We start from the raw sequence: 19052 nt of genomic DNA, 5'->3' as shown, positions 1-19052 counted from the left end.
AGCAGCTAGGGATAAACGAAAAGTCATCTAAAAAGGAGGGTCAGTAAGACTAAGCTCTGACTACTCAGCAGAAACCATGTAGGCAAGAAGGCAATGGGATGACATATATAAAGTCTTGAAGGAAAAAAATTGACAGCCAAGAATTATATATCCAGTAAATGTGTCTCTCAAATATGATGGTGAAATTACGGCATTTACAGATAAACAGAAGTTTAAGGAATTTGCAAAAACCAAACCAAAATCACAAGAAATGCTAAAGGGAGTCCTCCGGTTAGAAAATCAGTAACATCAGATAACAACTCAAGACTAGATCACAGGACAGAGCAACCAGCTATCAACCCAGATGGGGAAGTCAGAAAAACAAATCAAAGATAAAGCACAGAAAATAGGGAAACAGAGATATCAATATGTAAAAGATGACAACATTAAAACAAAAAACAAGAAAAACATAAAGACTCAGCAAATACAAAATGAACAACAACGAAAAAGGTGAAAAGAAAATACATAAAGAAAAACAACTCAGCATAGAAAATTAAGTGGAACAAAGAAACTGTCAACAACACACACAGACATCAAAATGACAGCACTAAACTCATACCAAAGTAAAGTCATTTGTGTAGGCATCGTTCAGTTTGCGATGGACTAATGAGGATATTTCTGACACTAGAACCACCCTCTGATAATTTGACTACTACCACCTCTGTATATAATACAACTCAATAGGGTATACACCCTATTGTTGTTGTTAAGGAGCCCTGGTGCCACAGTGGTTAAGTGCTTGCTGCTAACTGAAAGGTTTACTATGCTGAGAATGACAAATTGAAGTGGAATGGTGTCACATTCATTGTCAAAAAGAACATTTCCAGATCTATCCTGAACTACAGTGCTGTCAGTGATAGCATAATATCCATACGCTTCCAAGGAACACCAGTTAATATGACTATTATTCAAATTTATGCACCAACCGCTAATGGCAAAGATGAGGAAACTGAAGATTTTTACAACTTCCGCAGTCTGAAATTGATAAGACATACAATCAAGATGCATTGACAATTATTGGTGATTGGTTGCAAATGCTGGAAACGAATAAGGACTGGTAGTTGGAAAATATGGCCTTGGTGATAGAAATGACACCGGAGATCGCATGATAGAATTACGCAAGCCCAATGACTTATACATTGCAAATATTTTTTTTTAACAATATAAATGGGGGGTATACACGTGGACCTCACTGGATGGAAAACACAGGAATCAAATCGACTACATCTGTGGAAAGAGACAATGGAAGAGCTCAGTATCAGTCAGAACAAGGCCAGGGGCTGACTGGGGAGCAGACCATCAGTTGCTCATATGCAAGTTCAAACTGAAGCTGAAGAAAATGAAAACAAGTCCATGAGAGCCAAAATATAACCTTGAGTGTATCCCACCTGAATGTAAAGACCATCTCAAGAATAGATTTGATGCACTGAACACTAATGACCGAAGACCAGATGAGTTGTAGGATGACATCAAGGACATCATACATGAAGAAAGCAAAACGTTGTTAAAAAGACAGGAAAGAAAGAAAAGACCAAAAGACTCTGAAACTTGCTCATGAACATAGAGTAGCTAAAGCGAATGGAAGAAATGATGAAAAGCTCAACAGATTTCAAAGAGTGGCTTCAGAAGACAAAGTAAAATATTATAATGAAATCTGCAAAGATCTGGAGTTAGAAAACCAAAAAGGAAGAACATGCTCACGTTACTGAAGCTGAAAGAATTGAAGAAAATATTCAAGCCTCGAGTTGCAGTATTGAAAGAGTCTATGGGCAAAATAATGAATGATGCAGGACGCATCAAAAGAATATGGAAGGAATACACAGAGTCACTGTACCAGAAAGAATTGGTTAACATTCAGCCATTTCAGGAGGCAGCATATGATCAAGAACAGATGGTACTGAAGGAAGAAGTCCAAGCTGCACTGAAGGCAATGGTGAAAAACAAGGCTTCAGGAATTGACAGAATACCAAATGAGATGTTTTAACAAACGGATGCAGCGCCGGAGGTGCTCACTCGTCTATAACAAGAAATTTGGAAGACAGCTACCCAGGCAAGCGACTGGAAGAGATCCATATTTGTGCCCATTACAAAGAAAAGTGACCCAATAGAATGCAGAAATTATCGAACAATATAATTAATATCACATGCAAGTTAAATTTTGCTGAAGATCGTTCAAAAACAGTTGCAGTATTACAGCAACAGGGAACTGCCAGAAATTCAAGCTGGATTCAGAAGAGGACATGGAACGAGGGCGATCATTGCTGATGTCAGATGAATCTTGGCTGAAAGCAGAGAATATCAGAAAGATGTTTACCTGTGTTTTATTGACTATGCGAAGGTATTTGACTGTGTGTATCATGACAAATTTTGGATAACATTGTAAAGAATGGGAATTCCAGAACACTTAATTGTGCTTATACAGAACCTGTACATATAACAAGAGGTAGTCATTCCAACAGAACAAGGGGATACTGTGTGCTTTAAAATCAGGAAAGGTGTGTGTGACGGTTGTATCCTTTCACCATACTTATTCAATCTGTATGCTGAGCAAATAATCTGAGAACCTGGATTATATGAAGAAGAATGGGGCATCAGGATTAGAGAAAGACTCATTAACAACCTGCGATATGCAGATGACATAACCTTGTTTGCTGAACGCGAAGAGGACTGAAAGCATTTACTGATGAAGATCAAAGACTACAGCCTTCAGTATGGAAGCTCAACATAAAGAAAACAAAAATCCTCACAACTGGACCAATAAGCAACATCATGATAAATGGAGGAAATACTGAAGTAGTCAAGAATTTCATTTTACTTGGATCCATAATCAATGCTCATGGAAGCAGCAGTCAGGAAATCAAATGACATATTGCATTGGGAAAATCTGCTGCAAAAGACCTCTTTAAAGTTTTGAAAAGCGAAATTGTCACTTTCAGGACTAAGGTGCACCTGATCGAAACTATGATATTTTCAATCACGTCATATGCACATGAAAGCTAGACAATCAGTAGGGAAGACTGAAGAATTGATGCCCTTGAATTACGGTGTTGTCGAAGAAAACTGAATATACCATGGACTTCCAGAAGAACAAACATCTGTTTTGGACAGCCAGAGTGCTCCTTGAAGTGAGGATGGCAAGACTTTATCTCATGTACTTTAGACATGTTTTCAGGAGGCATCAGTCCCTGGAGGACATCATGCTTGGTAGGGTATAGGGTCTATGAAAAAGAGGAAGACCCTGGACAAGATGAATCAACACAGTAGCTGCAACAATAGGTTCGAACATAGCAACAATTCTGAGGATGGCACAGTACTGGGCAGTGTTTCCTTCTGTTGTACATAAGGTTGCTATGAGTTGGAACTGACTCGACATCACCTAACAAGAACTAGCTTTTTTGGTTTTGCCAATCTCAAGCCGATTCCCCTATGAGGCAATCTAAGCCATTATTTCCCTTTTTTTCAACAAATGTTTAGAGAATTCTTTTATACCAGTCATGTACTAGATTCTAGAGAATCTAGATACATCTGTGTTCACAAAGAGCTTATGCTATTGCAAGCTATCTGGGCCCCATCCCCTAAAAGATCAAAAACACCTACCATGGATTGTCCTCCAGACTCCTCGTAGAATCTGATGAAAGCTATAAAAATACGCAATCCAAATTTTGTGTAAAGTTTCAAGGGTTTCTTGTAGCCTGGGGATCCACTCACCGACCCCAAGGTAATAGACACTGGGCAGCATGGGCAGCACTGGCTCACAGCTCTGCATTCACTGCATTCAGGCAGTATTGTGAGCTCTTTAGCATGTTCTTAAGGCTCAAAGCCTCTCCTTGTGCCTGTGGCCCAGGGCCCCAGGTTTGACATACTGCATGAACGTAATGGGTAAGATTGTCAACTTGGCTGGGTGATGTGATGATGCTCAGCGTTTATATGTGATCACCCCCATGGTGGGATCTGCTGTGAGTAGCCAATCAGTTGAAAGGGAGTTTCCTTGGGCATATAGCCTGCATCCAAATATAAGTGGATGGACATTCTGGCTTTTGCCTCCTCTGGATTCTGCAGCTGCCTCCTGTTCGCTGATGTCCGGTTCTTGGGACTTGAGCTAGCAGCTTATCTGCCGATCTTGGGATTCGTTGATCTTCACAGCCTATGAGCAAGAGCCCTGCTCTCTGACCTGCCAATCTTGGATTCAAGTGGGTGGCTTTAATAAACAGAAATGTATTTTCTCACAGTTTAGGATGCTGGAAGTCCAAATTCAGGATGCTGGCTCTAGGGGAAGGCTTTCTCTCTCTGTTGGCTCTGGGGAAGGTCCTTGTCTCTTTTAGCTTCTGCTTCTGGGCAGTCTTCATGTAGCTTGGCATCTGTCTTCCCCCACTCTTGGCTTCCTAGCTTGCTTGTTTAATCTCTTTCATATCTCAAAAAGAGATGGATTCAAGATACATCCAACACTAATCCTGCCTCATTAACATAAAAAAGACAATCAATTCCCAAATGATATTGTAACCAAAGGCATAGATATTAGGATTTATAACATGTTTTTGGGGACACAGTTCAATCCGTAACAGTGACCTTCACTCCAGAGCTACAGAATGGTGTCAGATCCCTCACCAAGGGATGGTTCCATGGTCCAGCTGCGGTTTGGGTAACAGAGCACAAACTACAAGCTAAAAAAGCATGTTTCTTATGGTCTCACAGGGGAGGTGTCAATAAAAAGATGATAGACTTCCACAAATGAAATTTTAGCTAGGAGTCATTTTCAGTAAGAGTCTATAATCATTCAGAGAGTGGAGGACAAATAAAAGGACTTGTCTTTTTACAGGTGTTTTCAGTGTCATGACTAGATCTAGGCTCCTACTGCTAGAACAGTTTAGAAGATGTATTAGTTTCCTATTGGTGCTGAACCAAATTACCACAAACTTAGTGCCTTACTTAAGCAACATAAACTTACAGTTCTGTAGGTAATAATTCTAACATGGCTGTCTCACCAGGCTAAAACCAAGACGTTGGCAGGGCTCTGTTCCTTTCTGGAGGCTCTAGGGAGAATCCATTTCCTTTATCATCTTCTAGAAGCCGCCACATTCCTTGGCTGTTGACCTGTTCATCTTCCAAGTCAGCAATGGTGCATCTCTCTGTGCCTTTCTTCCACAGTCACATCTTCCTCTGACTGATTTTCTTCTGCCTCCCTCTTATACTTTTAAGGACCTTTCTGATTAGATTGGGCCTATCCAGATAATTCAGGATAACCCTTCTGTTTTAAGGTCAGCTGATTAGCAACATTAATTCCCCTTTGCCATGTAACCTAATACATTCACAGGTTCTGGGGGATGAGGACATGGATGTCCTTGAAGGGACTACTATTCCACCTACCAAACATGTGGATGCAGTGGTCTGAGGTGCTTCTCAGGACTTAGGAGGAGAGTCATTTTAGATACTAAAGATAATACACAATCTCCAAGGAAGAGTAGTTCTCAGGCCATCCAGTATTTTCAGTATATCTAAAGAAGGCCTGCTGAAATTATTATTCATTTATGGAAGCAAAGAAGACTAAGACTGTATAGTTCCAATGAATTATTTAGTGACTTTGAAGTCTCTGTACTAAGAATAGTTTCAGTTTAAATGTTACTCCATTTTCTTGTTTTATCCTTCTTATCTACTAATCTTACATTTTATCAAAATTATATATATGTGTGTGTGTGTGTGTGTGTGTGTGTGTGTTATATAACTTATGTAACAGTTATATAAGTGTACTCCATTGTATAAAAAGGCTGATAATGAAAATCAACAGGTACACTCTACTTTTCCATACCTAGGCTCACTCTCTAGAGCAAATCTGGTATAATTTTATTTCTTGTTCTTCTGATGGTTACCTCCACAACTTTAAATTAAATAGTATGTAATATGTAGTTTTGGATAAAGGTGTATCAGTCTGGGTTTAGTTGTAGGAAACACAAACCACTCCAGCCACATTAAAAAGAAGGTATGTAAAACAGGAACTTGGGTGTGAAGTATTGTTGGAAGGGCTGAAGGAGCAGTTCCATGCTGGGTCTGCAAAATTGACTCCCAGAAAAACACTGCAGGTCTGGCTTGCCAGGGGAGCTGCTACCTCACAACAATGAGAAAGGTAGAGAATCAGGGCCATCATCAGACTATACGTGCCTTTTAACACCAGCTAGAGTGCTGCTACAGAGAAATGTCTCAACCATGTGGGCCACCAGAAAACAAGCAAGAAGATGATGCTCTCCTCAACTCCACCTTCCAAATTTCACACAAGGACATCTAATCGGTGGATCCCATTCGCCCCTGGAACTCTAGCTGCAAAGGGATTTGGGAAATGTAGTTTTTAGCTTTCCAGCCTTGCATTATAGGAGGACACACTAGGAGGATAAAATGGATGTTGAATGTCAAATCACTCTATCTACCATCCCCTCTTTGGCTAGTCAATATCCACACACATAATTATACCCATTCTTAAACTTCTGTACAATAGCAACTATAACATGTGAAAGCCAGAACCAAATTTCTCTCCTTTACAGAAGATTAAATATAAAGATCCGTTAATCACTGGGCCATGTTTATTCCTTTTCTGGTTAAGTTGCATTCACCTGGATAACTTCTGTCCTAAGGACTAAATTATAAAGTTGATTACTACCAGTACATTTTGTTTAAAATAACAGAGGAAAGTGGGGATGGGGGTGGGGGAGGGAGGCAAATTGGTTAATGTATAAATACAGGCTTTGCTTCTGTAACTGGTCATGATGTCCTAGTTATTAGAGTTATCTTCTTCTGTTTCCTATTCCTTATTGCTTTTTTGCTCAGTCAGCATCTCAGCTGACCTGGATTCTTTACCTGCAGGGTAACTCAAAGCTTCATTCCTTAAGTGTCTAAGCCCTTCATGGTCCTGCCTATAGTCTTTCATTACCTTTTCCCACTGGATCTATATATTAGAGGATTCCTTAGATTCTAGAAATGTTCCTTAATGCCTCTATTTATAGCAGTGACCCAGTTTCCCCCTCATGATTAGGAGCGAACCCACTGACCAAGCCAGGAATGCTTTTTGTTTTCTAGTTCATAGGCGTAAGAGTCCAAAATGTTTAGGTAGCAGCCTCAACCTCCAGCTGAAAGGAACCATTGCTTCTTTGGATACTAAGACCTTTAATCAGTAAAACCCAAATGTATAGCGATACAAAGCAAAAATTTAATGAATGGGCCATTACGAGTAACAATGACACGTTTCTCTCACACCTTGGCTACTGGACTCATGTGTTCTTATTAGGGAAGAAACAGTACCAGATAAATGGTCACTGGTTCAGAGAATACATCCTGTAGGACAGTCAAACAGACATGCAAGGTATTATCTAGCTGACACCATAACTGACTGTTCAATAGTCCATGGCAGTGTTCCATATGGCCAGATGCATCTAGATGATGGGGTACGTGGTAAAACAGTAGCACATGAACTTCAACACACTGCTTTACTTCTTTGGTTATACAATGACTTCCTTGGTCAAAAGTAATATGTGGGATATCATGATGGTAAATAAGGTCAGTAAGTTCACAGATGGCATTGCTGAAAGAAGCAAAGGCAGAAAGGGAAACAAATACATATCCAAAATAAGCATCTATTCCAGTGAGAACAAACTGCTGCCCCCTCAAAGCCCAATGTAATTGATCTGCCACCAAGTGGCAAGCTGGTCTTCCTTAAGTATGGTGCTGTGTTGTCTCAGGATGGATTGCTCTGCTGGCAAGGCAAGCTAGATACTCAGCAATGGCAAGCGTCTAAGTCAGCCTTGGTGAGGAAAGTTTGTGTTCTTGAGCACATGCATAACAACCACCCTTGCCCCCACGGTCACTTTGTTCATGAACTCAGTGAGCAAGGGCTGGAGTGGCTGGAGAAAGGCTGGCTGACATCCGTGGAAAAGGTCACATCCATTTAATTGTGAAGCTCCTTTTGGTAAGCATTCACACTGACACAGATATTCTCACACAGCATATTCTGAAAAGTTCACTCACATGCCTCTTCCCCAAACTGCCTTTCATTCAACAAATACTTGCTGAGTACCTGTCACATGTCAGGCACTGTTACAGGAAAAGGGAATTTAACAGTAAAAAAAAAAGTATAATATTTCTGTCCCCAAGGAGCTTATATTGTAGTGGGAATGAGAAAACAGACATGAACAAGATGAATAAACTACGTATGTTAGATTTGTTGACTGCTATGGAAACCAAACAGGGAAGAAAGACAGCATCAGGAGTGCAGTTTTAAACATAACGTCCAGGGAAGACCTCAACAAGGTGACATTTGAGTAATGACCCAAAGGAGCTGACATGTGGCTCCCTGGTGTAAGACCATAGCAGACAGAAGGGACAGCATGTGCAAAGGCCTGGAGGTACAAGTGTGCTTGGCATGTTCAAGGCCTAGTAAGGAAACCGGTGGGACTGAAGCAGAGTGAGGGGAAGGAGAGCAGTAAGAGTTAAGGTCAGAGTATGAACAAGCAGCATTGTAAGCCATTTTGAGTATTTTTGCTTTTATTCTGAGTAAGATAAGCATAGGTGTGGCATGATCTAATTGATTTCGCCAATCCTCCAATCTTATCTCATATAAAGCCTGACTGTTTGGCTAATCCACACAATGTATGCTTGAAGTTGTGCCTTCTGAGCAGAAATCCTTTCCCAGCTTAAGTGGAGCTGTAAAATGGCAGAATTTAGCTGTGACAGAGGCCATCTGGCCCACAAAGCCTAAAATATTTACTGTTTGGTCCATTACAGGAAAAAAGTTTGTTGACTCCTGATTTGCAACTAAGAAACCTGACTGAAATACCCGGGGCATAAAATTCTTCCTTTAAAAATTTTATAGGCATTGCTCCATTGTTTTAGTGATGCATGTTGCTGGAGAATTCTGCCGCCAGCCTGAGTTTTTTTTTTTTTTCCTTTTAGGTGGTTTATCTGTGTGACTTCTCATTTAACCTTTCCTCCTTTACTTCTTGAACTCAAAGTTCAGAGAACCTGTATACCATATTCATACTATTGGAAGCATGAGATTTTAGTTTTTGCTTCAATAGGTGTGCAAAGTACATTTTGAGAGATATACTTTGTTGTTTCCTTCTGAGATCTTCGGCCACAAGCATCATCTCTGCTTCCTCCCTCAGGCAAGGCTGCCTGTGCCATCCTGACAGCTTTTGGCAGCTAGCTGTTCCTAACATGGGTTAAGGCTTCTGCTGTTTCCTAGTCCACATAAGAAGATCAGCTATCTGTGTTTGTTCCTCAGTCTCCTTGTTGCCTTTGGGTAATTTCCGAGAAGCGGGGGAGGGGGGAGGAATGCCTCCATCTTCTTAGTGGAAACTCTTCTCTCTTTTGTTCTTTTTCTAAGTTCTTAGACAAGTTGCTTACATTCTGGGTTCCCATCTGTAAAGTGGAATAATCACCATTCAATATGTTATCTGCCTCATAGGATTGTTTTAAGGATTAAATGGGTATAAAGCACTCAGAATAGTCATCAGCACAGAATAACAGCTCTTATTGTTATTAATATTTTTAAATTGTGTCCAACTCTGTTCTACCTGCTAGGGCAACAACCGTGAATAAAGCAAAGGCCTTGTCCTTGTAAAGCTAGACAAGAGATGGTCATTTAGACCAGAATGGTGGCACTGGAAGTAATGAAAAGAAGTCAGATATTGGATATATTTTGAAGATAGTGCTGACAGGACTTGTCGATGGATTGATGCGGATGTAAGCAAAAGAAGAGGTAAAGATAACGCCAACATTTTTGGCCTGAGAAACAAGAAGGACATAGAATTATTATACACTACAATTTCTGAACTCCATGGGAAAAAGGAAGATCCTTACAGCTTTCCAAGAGTGAAAAAAGGTCACATACCAAGAATGGAATCAGAATGATTTGGATTTCTAAACAGCAGAACTGGAAACTAAAAAACAACAGAGCAGTATCTAAAATCCTGAATGAAAACAATTTCCTAACTACAATTCTATGCCTAAACTATTAATCCAGGGTGAGCGCAGAATTTACAGGTAGTCCTCGGGTTACAAATGAAATCCGTTCCTAATTGTGTCTTTAAGTCAAATTTGTAGGTAAGTCGTAACAGGTGCGTACAGTTCTTATTTAGCCTACTTCAGTGCAAAAAGGAGACCTAGTGGTGCAGTGGTTAAAGCGACTGATTGCCAACCAAAAGGTCAGCAGTTTGAAACCACCAGCTGCTCCATGGGAGAAAGAAGTGGCAGTCTGCTTCCATAGAGATTTACAGCTTTGGAAACCCTATGGGGTCACTGTAAGTCAGAATTGACTCTATAGCAGTGTGTTTTTCGGTGGGTTAGTGCAAGAAAAGGCTCAAAGACTTTTCAATGATTGAAAAGCTGCATGTGCAGCAAGTGAAGGTGATTGTGATGAAGAATTTGTTGTGAGTAGGGGTTGGTTCGGTTGTTTCAAAGTGAGGGCAGATTTACGTAACATTAAAGGGCAAGTACAAGATGGCCACAAGTCAGACGTTCGTAACCTGGAGACTGCCTGTATTTTTTGTCAGGATGCTGCTAGAAGATGGGTTCTACCAAAAGGAGGGAGTACATGAAGAAAGAGGAAGACACAAGAGCCAGGAAGCAGGGATGAAACAATGAGAAGTGCCAGGATGACAGCTGTGTAGTTCAGACTAGAGCAGGTCAGAGAATCCCAGGAAAGACTTCTTGATGTGTCTACATGTTCTAAGGGGAGATTTACATTTACAGTGGAGCATCAAGGTCAAATTAGTGGTAGATATGTAGAAAGCTAAGCAGTTGGAAAAAACAAGGCAATTATTAACTCTAGGGAAAACAAAAAGTTGTACAAGAAAGGAAAAGACTAATACTCATTAGTCTTAATAATATAAAAGCTAAATATAGATTTAACTAAAAATTATGATATATAACTAAAGTGGGAAGAAATGAGGTATGTAAATATTTATGTAGAGGGATTTAAGAGAACAACATTCTCAGTTTCTATAGTAGGAAGTTAATAGACAATGTTTAAACTGAAAATTCAAGAATTAGCAGTACTAGCATGTTCTTTGGAAAAAACAGAGTTAAACAGAAGAACATTTGAAACTGAGCAAAAAATTAGGGAGTGTGGAAGAGTAGAACAGAGACTGCTAGGTTTTAGGATAAGCCATACACAAGTATTTAATGATTCAAATAGGTACATGTTTTAACTTTGGTAATATAATTTAAGTACATGAGAGCTATCTAAATTTAAGATGTTAAGAAAAGTTCAGTAGCTAAGATGTTAAGCTGAATATGTCAATATAAAATATTTCCATTTTTTACAAATGAAAGTTGGTTTCAATTTATTTCTGAAAGGTAATCCTATTTTTGTGTTGGAACTATTTATACATTAAAATGTAACTTTCTGAATGTTTACCCAAATGGATATTTGATATGCAAAACTAAGGAAGATTTATAAAAATGAATACAGTTCAAAAATATAACTATAAATAAGTTATATCATTTAGATAAGATAATGTAAAAAAATAATTTATTTTTAGCATTTTAGAGAAGTTATAAAAAATTAACACGACTTTACCATTTCTTAAAGTAGTTTACCATATCTAACATTTTTTGCTATGACATTATATTTGGAATGTCATTTTCTTAGAACAGTATTTTTTTGCCTATTATTATTGAAATGGCTTAAATTGCTAATAAACCCAGGAGGCCCTGACCTGGTAAAATCCTTTTATGTAGTCTGAAGCTGGTAAACCTTCGGGCCTTTTTTCAAGAGGTAACCCTGGTCGTTTAGTGATCCAACAAAGTTTTCAAAGTCAACAACCTGGAAGAAAACATCAAAAGTTACCCCATTAAGTAATATACCAGAATATGATTTTTAAAATTAATCTCTCCAACGTTAACACCTGTCAAGTTTCTTGGGAAAAAAGAATTATTCACACTTCTTTCAGAGAAAACCGCCTACATTTGAGCTTTGGATTCTATGCCAAGCTAATTAAACAACAAAAACTCTAGTATGCTGAGTTTTATATTTGTTTTAGCTTAGCTTTAAAACAAAATTTAGACTAGTTTCTTAAATTAATTGGGTAATTTTCCATATAAACTGATTTGTGTGTTTAAAGTGCTATTACACTGGTTTTTATTAAAACTAGGAAGTAGGTAGAGCAAGTGGAATCAAGTCCTTTAAACAGATAAGGTAACAGGTTCAAGGTTGTTAAAGTGACTTGCCCACAAGGGATTACCAGAAAAGATTGGAGACTGAGTTCCACTACAAGGTTTTCCCCTAATTATCAAGAAGCTGAAAAACTTTTTGAAAAAAGGTAGGTATAAATCTTAATAAAAACTGTTTTTTAAAGACTCTGAGCAGCTGATTTCATAGCTTAAATAAACTAGCTTGTATTATGAAATACTCCCAGAGAAAATAAGCCTATGCTATTCTTTTAATCCAAACCTTTTGATATTTAAAAGATCAACTATACATTAATAAGAAACTCCTGAAATTATTACAGAAACGATTTATTAATAAGCATCTAGTTTATCATACCTGAATGTTTAGCTCTTTGGCAATCTGTCGAAGTTGATGAAATTGAAATAAATTATTGTAAGTTCTTTCAGCAATGTTGTTGAGAGCAGAAATAAATCTTTTTGCTGTTGACCTGTTGCTCATTCCAGAACCGTGCTGTGAGCGCTCAAAATCTAGGTTCCCAAATTCATCAGAATAAGTTCCTAGCATGCTTAATGAGAAGGGGAGAAAAACAGTTACCCAGTGTGGCATGGCTACAGAAATTTTTGTCCTGGGCCTCTAGGTTATAAGAAGAAAAAGTTGGAAGAAGCCATGAGGTTCACTTAGCAAAGCCTTAGACATGTATTTATTGAGTGGCTACTATGAAATTCACTATGGTATGGACTGTTTGGGGAGAAGGGCAAATAAAAGCTACAAGCCCCCTTAAACCCTAATACTGAATCGTGTAAAATTTAAAATTGACAGTTCAAGCACATAGTGATGCCAGATCAACCAATAGGATATTTAAACATAGAAGGTAATATGTCAGGGATTGTTTGAAATGTCAGTAGGCATTAGGTGTCAATAATTTTACTCATTATGAGGCAGTTGCTCTGGAGCCAGCAATAAAGATTCTGACTCACAGGGACTCTATATGACAGAGTACAACTGCCCCGAAGGGTTTCCAAGGCTGTAATCTTTACGGAAACAGACTGCCACATCTTTCTCCCTTGGAGCAGCTGGTAGGTTCAAACCACCAACCTTTTGGTTAGCAGTGAGTGCTTAACCACTGCACCACCAGGGCTCCTCCCGATAAAGAATTAAGAGCTGTTAATTTGAGTCTTTAAAGCTTTCAAAGCAAACGTAATCTCAATGTTGCAGACAAACTCTGACACATTGAATTTTAAGAAGAAAAATTCTTCCATAGGCTGCCTTACAGAGCAGGAAGCAAGAAGCTGCAGGCTAGTGCTCAGACCTTCAGGAGGTAGCATGGCTGCCGTTCTACCCATACAACATGCTTCTAGAGGCAGAAGAGGAAACAGAGAAGCCTCCAAGGATAGGCTGGTACCAACCTGGGGACCAAGAGACAACTAGGTAAAGTCTCTCTCTATGAGGAAAGGGAGAAAGGGACTAGCCTAGAGTCTAAAAGTCACCAGAGCTACTGGACAATTGGGATGAAGAGCATTGAGGACTAGACCCTAGAAATTAACCTGTTGGAAAGGATAATTTTGGAAACTCCTGATCTGGGATCTGGGATTTTTTTTTTGAAATTTTTGAAGCCTTCAGTCTGTGGTATGAGTCAGATGAAAAGGGGATCTGCTCAGGCTCATCTCAATAATATTATCAAGGCTAGCACTATTGATCATAGTGTTTACTAAGTGCAGATGAATGTGTCAAACCATATTATTGTCACGTTATACAGCATCATTTCATGATGTTTCAGCACAACTCTTTGTTGTGTTTCACATAGGAGGAGACTGAGAAGCAGGGTGTAACTTGTCGTGGCAGCTCCAGGTTGGGCTCTAAAGCCTATGCTCTTCCGGCTATGTGCCACCACTTTTACCAAGAGCCAAAGAGGGGCAACTGGGCAAAGCCACCTGATTCTGACCCCAAGCAAGCCCCAGAATAGCAGCTATTAGGGGGGAAAAATCCATCTACCTTTGAAGAAATAAAAATTACTTAACTGAATACGGTACAAATAATTTCATCTTTAAATTAATGTTTTTTGGCCTTGGAAAAGTAGACTCTTAACAGATTTATATTTTAATTGCTGGGAGGACGTATTAAAAAAGAGTTAACTTCTAAATTATGATGCATCCATATAGTGCAATAGTCGTCAGCTGTGAAAAAGAAAAGGAAGCTCTTTAGGCACTGATGGAATGACAGCCAAGATGGATTTTAAGTAAATAAAGCAAGATACAGAATACTGTGTATGGTACCCTACCATTTGTCTGCAAAGGGAGAAAAAGGATATATGGTTACATATTTGCTTGCCATGTGTTTTTTACATCTGAAAAGTCAACACAACTGATAATATTTGTTGCCATGTAGAGGGGAGAACTGAGTAGCTAGAAACAGGGTAGGGGGAAAACTTTTTCCCATAGTAAGCTTTAGAACTTTGGATTTTGAAGCACACGAATGTATTAACCTATTCAAAGAACTGTTCTCCAAAACGTTTTCAATGGCTGATTTTTCAGAAGATCCAAGGTGCCTCTGAGTATACCTGAACCTCCAACCTTTCACCACCCAGGGACTCCATCCAAATATGAAGTATCTTATGGAGCCCTGGTGGTGCAGTGACTAAGAACTCAGCTGATAACCAAAAGGCGGGCAGTCTGAATCCACCAGCTACTCCTTGGAAACCCTATGGGGCAGTTCTACTCTGTCCTATAGGGTTGCCATGAGTTGGAATTGACTCGACAACAACAGGTATGGTACATCTACACAATGGAATACTCTATAGCTATAAAAAAGGAGGAAATCTCTATGTCCTAATGGTGATCTATGAGTTGAAATCAACTCAACAGCAACAAGTCTGGCTTTTTTTTTAGTAGGCTAAATAAAATAGTTTTGCTTGCCCTAATTAAATATGTAATTTGAGATGGGAATAAAATTGGTATTTCATTCACGGCAGTATTTTAAAATTTAATCTTACCTATATTTCATAATTTCAACTATATCCTCAGCATCTTCTTTAGTTGCTTGCTCTCTCAATTCCAACCTTGCTCGTGCCTTTGAAAGAAAACATTTTTAGTTATGGCAGATAACAAAAGATAAATATATTTACCATTGTTTGAACAGGTATGGTATGCCTAAGCTTATTTTATTTATTCATCTTACACAAAAACTGACTTTTTGAGGGGAGGTTGTAATCTGAAAAAGAAATTTTTAAAAATCATCCAAAAACTTGAGCATGAAAATGATCAGTAACTTAAAATATGGATTAAAACCAATTTTTATCCACTAACATGTCTTTCAGGAGCCCTGGTGGCACAGTACTTAAAGTGCTCAGCTGCTAACTGAAAGGGTGGCAGTTTGAACCTACCAGCTGCTCCGTGGGAGAAAGATGTGGCAGCCTGCTTCTGTAAAGATTTATAGCCTTAGAAAGCCTATGGGGCAGTTCTACTCTGTCCTACAGGATGGCTGTGAGTCGGAACTGACTCGACACTGGGTGAGTGGGAACATGTCTTTCTGAAAGTGCTGATTTCAGAAAATTTGATTATGAAATACACTTGATTTTTCCTTGCCTCATGCTCAAGAATGTATGCCAAAACAATTTGTTAAAATGACAAAGGTAAGTTAATCAAAATTTAAGAGTAAAAAGCCCAAAGTTGGAACCCAGTTAATTTTAATTAGCAGACTTCTCTAAGCATTCCACAGCTGTGAAAAGATGTTGTTGCGGCTAGAAAAACAGACACTGTTCCTACAGACCTGTCAGGTATCAAATCAGATACTCAAAATAATTTACACATTCATGGTCCCATATACTCAATTTTGAATCCCAGAATCCTTAGTTATCCCAACCACTTGTCAAACACTCCAAGAGTCTCATAAATTTCATTAAAAAAAAATAAAATAAGGTGCATGGCAAGTAACTGATCCCATGCCTAGAAAGAAGTGGCTATACTTGATCTGATCAATATGTTATATATAATTGAATCTTTTAAGAAACTATTATCCATTCATTTCTAATGTCTCTTAGTAGGAAAAAGGAGCCCTCACGGCACAATGGTTAAGCACTCGGCTGCTCACCAAAAGGTCAGCAGTTCGAACCCACCAGCGGCTATGAGGGTGAAAAGACCTGGTAATCTGCTCCCGTAAAGATTAAAGCCTGGGAAACCCTATGGGGCAGTTCTACTCTGTCATACAGGGTCCGTATGAGTTAGAATCAACTCTATAGCACACAGTAACTTAGCAGGATGAGAAATCAAGTCAATTATGCAGAAGGCTGTTCAAAAGAGAAATCATACTGCCTCTTCTACCACCTTTGTTGAAGCCAAAAAAGCATAAGCTTAAACAAACCTCTGTTAGACGAATCAGAGATTCTAGCTGCCTAGTAGTTATCGGTGAGCTGTTTAACCGCTGGCTCTGTTTCCGGAGCTCCAGGTAAAAATCCTGAAGAACTTGAGCAGCATCTGTGGATAACCTTGGATAGACATACTGCCGGGCATAGCCAATGTATTTTCTCAATAGCTGGTGGGGAATGGGATCTGTTGTTTCTCCAGGAGCCACCTAAAGCATGATACAAAACCCCAAGATTACAAGGATACATAGCAAATAAAGTATTCTTCCTAAAAGAACAGTTTATATAAATATAAAACTCTAAAAGAATTACCAAATAAACTAGATATTACAATTTTAGCTCTCAGTCTTTGTTTCAAACAAAGTTTACATAAACCCTAGTCTCATAAAAGATTGTGCTATTAAAGTTTATACATTAATACTCTACCATAAGCAACACACTGAACTCTGACATTTAAACAGAACTGAGCCAAATGATTAAGAAGAAATATTTATACCTTTAGTCTTTCTGATAAAGGTTTATCAGAAACCACGTCAAGTACAGAAGTATTTGAATCTTGACTATAACGAGCTACTGTGGCACTGCTGACAGCTCTCTGCTTTCCAGCTCTTATTGCAATCACATGTTCAGAGAGTAAGTGATCATGATCCTCATTGGGAGTGTCTAACAGAATAAAGACCAAGTCAAATCTGGATAACAGGGCACTCCCCATTCTAAGAGGCATGAAAGAAAGAAAAAACAATGATTGGAATCAAAACAAACAATAGAAAACTATACTCACGTTCCAAGTAGAACTTAAGAAATCAAGCTTTACGTAAAAGAAAGAAATAGCTTTTGGATTCAATACACCTGCCCACTCCAGAGAGCTACCAGGCCACACAGCCCCTTCAACATGTGCACACATCTTAAACTACCTTTGGTAGGTAGAGGACATGGCCCTTTCTCACACCCTCAAAACCACTGAATTCTGCTTTATGTTCTATAATCACTATGTGACAGTTAGCTTCAAATGACTGAGGATCACTTAATTTTTAAGCTAGGATGCCAGGTGGTATATCTAGTCAAGTAGTTGTCAATCTTTTATTTATATCTTTTATCTCTAAAACAATGAGTCTCTCAAAGTGCCTGTGTCCTATTTCAAAGTAAAAAGTCCACTGTTTCTTAAAAGGACATTTATATGTTTGTTAGTCATTGTAATAAAAATGCTGTGTTCTACTTAGTCATCTTAGTCATTACAGTGGTACCAGTAAAACCCAGAGTCCAAGTCCCCGGATCCCTGTTCAATAGGATCTTTCTGATCTTTCCAATATTAGCATTTTGTCATTTTACCATGAAAAACTACTAAATAGACTCGACTTTTTTGGTTGTGGTGGTACAGAATCTCAAAGTACAATTAATGGATTTTACTACGCATCAAAGACTTTCTACATAAAAGTATAGGTTATTAAACATTAGGAAATTAAGTTTTTTTCCCCACTAGACTTAATGTTCTGATTTTTCATTTGAGACATTCCTTTATCTTTTTCTCAATTTTGCATCACTTGAATTTACTTCCCCCTTTCCATATATTTTCTGTCCAACTCATACAGAACAAATTAGAAGACAAAGCATGCATGCATAGATATAAACGTTTTTGAAAAAAGTGGGATTATACCACATTTACAAGTATGTATGTTCTCTTTTCACTTAAAAGTAAAGCAGACATCTTCCCCTATCAGTACATAAAAACCTAGTTATTCTTGTAACTGCTACTTTCATCTGCATAGTCTACTATAGTTAAACCACTTTCCCTATTAATGGGGATTTTAAGTTATTCCAAATTTTTGACGGTTATGAATTGAATTGTGTCCCTCCCCCAAAAGTTATGTTGTAGTCCTAACCCCTGTACCTGTAAATATAACCCTATTTGTAAATAGGAGTTTTCATTTGTTATGTTAGTGAGGTCATACCAGCATACAGTGGGTTCTAAATCTAATCCCTTCGGAGTGGTGTCTTATAAAAATGGAAAACAGACAGGGAGAGACACGTAGGAGAAGAGACCACGTGAGGAACCATCTACAAGCCAAGGAACCATCTACAAGCCAAGGAACGCCAAGGAACACCCAGGGCTACCAACAAGGAAAGATCCTCCTCTAGAGCTGATGCCCTGATTTGGACTTATAGCCTCCAAAACTGTGAGACGAAAAGTTTTTGTTCTTTAAAGCCACCCACTTGTGGTATTTTTGTTACAGCAGCACTAGGTGACTAAGACAACAGTGATGAACAATGCTGCAGTACCCACTGTATAAATATATCTTTGTGCTCTTTGTCACTATTTCTATGAGTAGGATTCCTAAAAATAGAATGGCTGACAAAAGGAATGTACATTTAAAATTGTGATAACCCATTGCCATCGAGTAGATTCCAACTTATAGTGACCCTATAGGACACAGTAGAACTGCCCCATAGGGTTTCCAAGGCTGTAAATCTTTATGGAAGCAGACTGCCACATCTTTCTCCTATGGA

General features: G+C 38.7%; 1 protein-coding gene across 7 annotated transcripts in view; it reads right to left on the bottom strand.

Moving 5' to 3' along the window:
- Positions 1 to 6736: 6736 nt before the first annotated feature.
- MCM8 (minichromosome maintenance 8 homologous recombination repair factor) overlaps positions 6737 to 19052 on the bottom strand; it is a 65909-nt gene continuing 53593 nt past the window's right edge. For 5 of the 7 annotated variants that reach the window (XM_004383079.2, XM_023737549.1, XM_023737552.1 and 2 more), the window contains 5 exons: positions 17044 to 17260; positions 16547 to 16756; positions 15180 to 15256; positions 12566 to 12755; positions 11734 to 11845 (listed from right to left, as the gene is read on the bottom strand). In XM_004383079.2, the coding sequence (XP_004383136.1) occupies positions 11753 to 11845; positions 12566 to 12755; positions 15180 to 15256; positions 16547 to 16756; positions 17044 to 17260 (787 nt within the window). In that variant the 3' untranslated portion in view covers positions 11734 to 11752. Of the gene's footprint in view, positions 9439 to 11733; positions 11846 to 12565; positions 14365 to 15179; positions 15257 to 16546; positions 16757 to 17043; positions 17261 to 19052 lie in introns of those variants that run through there. The other 2 variants (XM_023737548.1, XM_023737550.1) reach the window with 2 other exon arrangements.

The sequence above is a fragment of the Trichechus manatus genome, unplaced genomic scaffold (assembly GCF_000243295.1).
Source record: "Trichechus manatus latirostris isolate Lorelei unplaced genomic scaffold, TriManLat1.0 scaffold00104, whole genome shotgun sequence".
Lineage (NCBI taxonomy): Eukaryota > Metazoa > Chordata > Mammalia > Sirenia > Trichechidae > Trichechus > Trichechus manatus.
Note: the sequence above shows the minus strand (reverse complement) of the source record. Positions and strands in the feature narration are given on the sequence as shown.